We start from the raw sequence: 5,538 nt of genomic DNA, 5'->3' as shown, positions 1-5,538 counted from the left end.
TCCAATCGGGGTATTTAAAAAGGAATTCACGAACGTTTTTCATCTGGTCCACGTACCATGGGTCTACAGAGTCTCCAATTGGCGCGAGGACTTCAATGGTTCCCTCGAACATTCTCGACAGGGCATCGGGGACTACATTAAGGGCTCCTTTTCTATGGACGATTTCCATATTGAGCTCTTGCATAGTTAGGGCCCATCTCGCTAATCTCCCCGTGGGGTCTCGCAAATTCCGCAGCCAGCGCAAGCTGCTGTGGTCAGTGACTACCCGGAAGGAAGTGCCCTCGATATACGGCCTCAATTTTTTCGCGGCCCACAGTACCGCCAGACACTCCTTCTCAGTCACGCTATACTTCTTCTCGGCCTTCGACAATACACGGCTGCAATAAACTATCGGGTGGTCCTCGTTATCAAATTACTGGGTGAGCACGGCGCCGTTTGCGACGTCGCTGGCGTCCGTGTGGATAGTAAAGGGCTTAATGAAATCGGGACGTGCAAGGACGGGGTTTCGGGTAAGGGCGTGTGGCAGGGCCTCGAAAGCTTCTTGTTGCTCGGGTCCCCAGTGCCACTTGGTGTCCTTTTCTGAAAGGCGCACAAGGGGGACTTTCAGTTCAGAGATAGCTCCCATGAATCGGGCATACCACCCGATCTTCAATCCTTCGCGGGTTACGAGGTATCCAAGGTACCGCATCTCCGGGCAGAAAAACTCAGTCTTTTCGCGGTTAATTTCTAGCCCGGCATCTGACAGGGCTTGCAGGGTTAATTCTAAGTACTTGAAGTGTTCCTCCTCGCTCTCAGTGGCAATGATAACGTCATCTAGATAAGCGAATACGTGGGGTTCCTAATCGGGCCTAATCAGTCGATCCATCAAACGCTGAAAAGTGGCGGGGGCATTTGTCAGCCCGAAGGGCATCCTTACAAACTGCCACAGGCCTCTTCCGGGGACTGCAGACGCGGTGATGGGGCGACTTGTGGGGTCTACTCGGATTTGGAAATAGGCCTGAATAAGATCTAATTTGGAAATATACCGGGCACGACGAAGGCCATCCAAAATATGATCGAGGTTCGGGAGGGGGTACGCGTCTTTCTGGGTGACTTTATTCACATCGCGGAAATCAACACAGAAGCGATACTTTCCGTTAGCCTTCGGGTTTATCACGGGGTTACTCAGCCACGGGCTGTCGGACCTTTCAATAACTCCTTCCTTCATCATCTTATCTACGTCCGCTTGGGCCACTTGGAGGAGATAGGGGGAGATGGTTCGGGGACGTTGGCGGATGGGAGTGTGGTCCTGGACATCTATGGAATGTTGCACAAGGGAGGTGGCGCTGAGGATTCCGGTAGCGTTCACGGTCACCAATCGGTCTAGTAAAAATTTCAATTTCTCTTCTGCTGAAGGCGTGGGTTTAATCAAACCGGCGAATTCGGGGTACGCGGGAATAACAAGGGACGTTTGCCCGTAGGAATGGAACGTTCGAGGTGTGGTCCCGGGGGTCGTCGATGTCCTAGCTCCATAATCAATTTTCATGCCAAACAGTTCACAAAAATCTATTCCCAGAATTCCGGGGTAGTTCAAAAGGGCTACACGGACGGGGAGGATTTTTACGTGGCCATTGACCTCGAACTGGGTGGGAATTTCCCCAATGATCGGGACTACTGCTCCATTGGCCACCTGGACCCCGCCAGTGGCTTTATGGGCCTATACTCCCAGTTCCTCCGCTAACTCTCCTCCGAAGTACGTGCGGGTGGAACCTGGGTCTATCAATGCTACTAGCTGCCTTCCCAAGAGATTAATGGCAAAGTGATATCGAGGGTCATCTACTTGGAAATCCACTGAATCTAATACGTGGAGGGGCTGGTGGTCCGCGGGGGGTGAATCTTCGGCGCAAGGCAGGGTGTCGGGGAATGGGGGGTGTTGGCTACGGATTGGGTCCTCGGGGCTAGGATTTTCCACGCGATTCTCCCGGGCATTCTTCAAGTTGGCGATTAATGGCGTGGGGGGGAGCTCGCCCGCGTTCCCCCCACTTGAGCGATTCCCGAGCGGACGCGTTGACAACGCGTACATGTGTTCGCGTCATACCCCGGCAGACCGCAAATTCTACAAAAGAATCCGAGGGTTGGGGACACTCGCGATAGATATGTCCTGACTGTCTACAATTATAGGAGCGGGCCGCGGTGGGAGAACTACGGGTGGGCATCGCGGCTTGTCTTGCCATGAGGCTGGGGATGGCCGGGGGAGGGTTGCGGGAGGGGGTTGGTCGTGGGAGGGTGCGGGCGGCTTGGGCATAGGAGGTGGGTGGTAGCAATCCTGCTATTCCCACGGGGTCGTCCGCGGGACAGGGGGTTGCTTGAACGGATTGGGGCGAAAGAGGTAGGGTAGGTGGTACGGAAGGGAGGGTAGGGGCGATGGGACTGAGGGCTGCGGTTCGGCCCTTTTTGGGCCCTCCTTGAGGGACGTACGCCGCGGAGGGAAGGACGGAGTAGGCGGAGGGTTGGGGTGGACGATAATTGGCGGCACGCTCACGCCATAACTCTACTCGGGTACATTTCAATTGAAAATCGTAGAAGTCTTGAATGTCCTCGCGATAGATGTGAATGGCTAGATCGGGGTGTAGGTTGTTGTAACACAGATCTAGCTGGGCTTCCAAGGGGAGGGGGGACTCAGGTAGCTAAAATACGCTCTCATCTTGGTCAGGTACTCGCCAGATACCCTCGCCGGTACCCTCCAAACCCAAGGTGTCAAGACACCGTGCCGATGGGTGCATGGCTGCATGGAGGCTAAATAGTGCAGTCGTGAACGGTTCCTCCGGGGTACCTGCCTGAATCCCGGAGTACTTGTTAAGGCTTCCCCGCGTAAGGCGGCTCTGCGCGGGGTGACCTACATTTCCGACCTTCTCGTGGGACTAACATGGAAGAATCTAATAATATAAAAAATAACCAAAATGTAGGGGGAGGTGGTGAGGGGGGAGAGCGCGAGGCGGGCGCGAGCACTAGTGCGGTGCTGGAAAGACAAGTGGTTGAGACGGGTGAGCGCATTGCGAGCACCTCGGAGGAGTGTGCACCTCAGGTGCAGGAGGGCTTTACGCAAGAGGCGGAGATCGAAATGGTGGCGGAGGTGGGGAATATGCCCCCCCCCTCGTCATCTGACCTTAGTTGGCGGGGACGGACAAGGCGGGGGCTTACTCGAGGGGGATCTACGGCGGGGTCATCCCTCTCGATAGCTACGGTGGGTTTGGGATCGGGGGTTGAAGCCGGCGAGGAGTCGGACTTCTCCCTGAGTTCGATAGTTTCGGAGGCCCGGCCGAAGAGAAAGCGGGCTCTGCCTCCGGCCAGTGGCGCTGCCGCCCCCAAGAGAGTCTATATAGGGACGGTCGATAGCGAGGGTGATGAGGTACTTCCTGATCCTCCAAGGACGGCGGGCGGGGGTATCCCAACTCTGGAGGAACTTGGGGGGGAAATGTTGAGGTGCCCCGCAGTTGACCTGTGCTCGCAGGTAGTGGAGAGTGTGAGAAGCATCGAGAAAGTAGCGCGTACCTCCAAGAACCTCATGGGAGGGTACGTGCGCACCCTCAAGGAGGCCTCGAGGGTGGTCGAGGCAGCAGTCACAGAACTGGGGATGAGGATACCGGCTGCGGGTAGCGCCAATGAAGAGAACCTCCGCCTTAAGGCGCGGGTAAAAGAACTCGAGGCAGACGTTAGGCGCCTCACTAGAGACGTAGACGTGTTGAAGGCTGGGGTGGGCAAACCCGCTACCCCTCCCACCCTGACCCCAATCGCGCGGGTGGGTACAAATGCCAACGCGGATGACATCGTCTGCAGGGTATCGCGCCTTATGGATGAGAAGTTCAAGGCCATGAGGGCTGAGCTTCTCCGGGAGGTCCGGTCAGTCCGGCCCCCCCTGGGATTCCTGGGAAAGGGATGGTGTCCCGCACGGAGACCGCAGAGTCGGGAAGCGACTGGACGGAGGTCCAATCGCAAAGGGGAAAGGGAAAAAAGGGCAAAGGGAAGAAAAAAGCCCAGGTGCCAAAGGCGCCAGCCTTGCCGGTCGTCCCCGCGGCTCCTGTGCGGACGTTGGTCGGGGGACGCCCCGGACCGGGGTTGGGCGCTGGGGCCCAGCGGGAAAGGGCTGCAGCACGACCTGCGGCCTTGCCGCGCCCCCCCTCCGTTCGGCAGCGATAAGCATTACACTTCCCAAGGAGGGGGGTAGTACGTACGCGCAGGCCTTGGCAAAAGCCAAAGGAAACATCTCCCTGGAGGAAATAGGTATTGAGGGGGTGCGCCCCAGAAGAGCCGCCACGGGGGGCATGATCCTGGAGATCACTGGCCCGGGTGGGCCTGATAAGGCGGATGCGCTGGCCGCTAAACTAAGGGAGGTTATAGGCAGCGAGGCGAGGATTCTGCGGCCTGTGAAAATGGCCGAGGTAAGAATCCGGGACCTTGATGACTCCTGCACCCCGGAGGAGGTAAAGGAGGCAATACACAAGGTAGGGGGAGGGGATATTCATGCTATACGTGTCGGGAACATCAGGCGAGTAGAGGGAGGCATGGGAACGGTATGGGCGCGATGCCCTGTTACATGTGCCCGTAAGCTGGCGGGTGAAGGACGGATTAGGGTCGGCTGGGTGTCGGCGAGAGTTGACACCCTTCCGGCCCGCCCACTCCAGTGTTTTAAATGCTTGGAGTTTGGGCACGTGAGAGACACGTGTAGGAGCACCCGGGATAGATTCGGGTGCTGCTACACGTGTGGACAGGAGGGGCACAGGGCTAATCAGTGCACGGCCGATGCCCACTGTGCGATATGTGCAGATAGGGGAAACCCTGCGGGGCACAGGCTGGGAGGAAAGGGTTGCACTGCTACCAAAAAGGGGGTGGGGGAAGGGGTGGTCGAGCGCCCCATGGCGGTAGCGGCGGAGCGCCCCATGGCGGCGGCGGCGGAGCGCCCCATGGCGGCAGCGGCGGAGCGCCCCAAGGCGGCAGCGGCGGAGCGCCTGTCCGGGGCTGCAGGGGCTGCGGGGCGAGAAGAAGCTGCGGAAACAACCCCTATGGAGGTTAGGGCCTCGTAATGGCTCCTGCAATTATCCTGCAGGCGAATTTAAACCATGCCCGCCGTGCTCAGGACCTTTTTGTCCAGAGCATGGTGGGCATGGATGCGGGATTGGGGGTTGTCGCCGAGCCCTACTCTGTTCCGGCTCACTCTGATTGGGCGGGTAGCAGTGGGGGTTCGGTGGCAATTGCCCGGGGGGGGGGTGCTCCCCCCTAACGGGTATTTGTAGGGGCCAGAACTTTGTCGCGGTAGACTGGGGGTCAGTTATGGTAGTGGGGCTGTATGCTTCTCCTAACCGACCCCTTGCGCAATTGGAGGAACTCTTGGATCGCGTGGGGGCGGCGGTGATACGTCGCCCCGATGCCTCGATCATAGTGGCTGGGGACTTCAACGCGGCCTCCCCTCGTTGGGGGTTTGCGCGTGAGGACGCCAGGGGAGCGTCGGTGCTCGATTGGGCAGCCGCCCTGGGCCTGGTCCTTCTCAACCGGGGGGGGGGG

The 5,538-nt window shown here is 58.5% G+C and overlaps 1 protein-coding gene across 1 annotated transcript in view; it reads left to right on the top strand.

The window, feature by feature from the left end:
- Nucleotides 1-2,905: 2,905 nt before the first annotated feature.
- Nucleotides 2,906-5,538, top strand: part of LOC107269401 (involucrin-like) — an 8,979-nt gene continuing 6,346 nt past the window's right edge. Inside the window, exon 1 of the mRNA XM_015743198.1 lies at nt 2,906-3,023. Within this exon, the coding sequence (XP_015598684.1) occupies nt 2,906-3,023 (118 nt within the window). The remainder of the gene's footprint in view (nt 3,024-5,538) is intronic.

Source organism: Cephus cinctus, unplaced genomic scaffold, assembly GCF_000341935.2.
Source record: "Cephus cinctus unplaced genomic scaffold, Ccin1 Ccin1_scaffold0640, whole genome shotgun sequence".
NCBI lineage: Eukaryota > Metazoa > Arthropoda > Insecta > Hymenoptera > Cephidae > Cephus > Cephus cinctus.
This window is presented reverse-complemented; position numbering and strand designations above follow the sequence as displayed.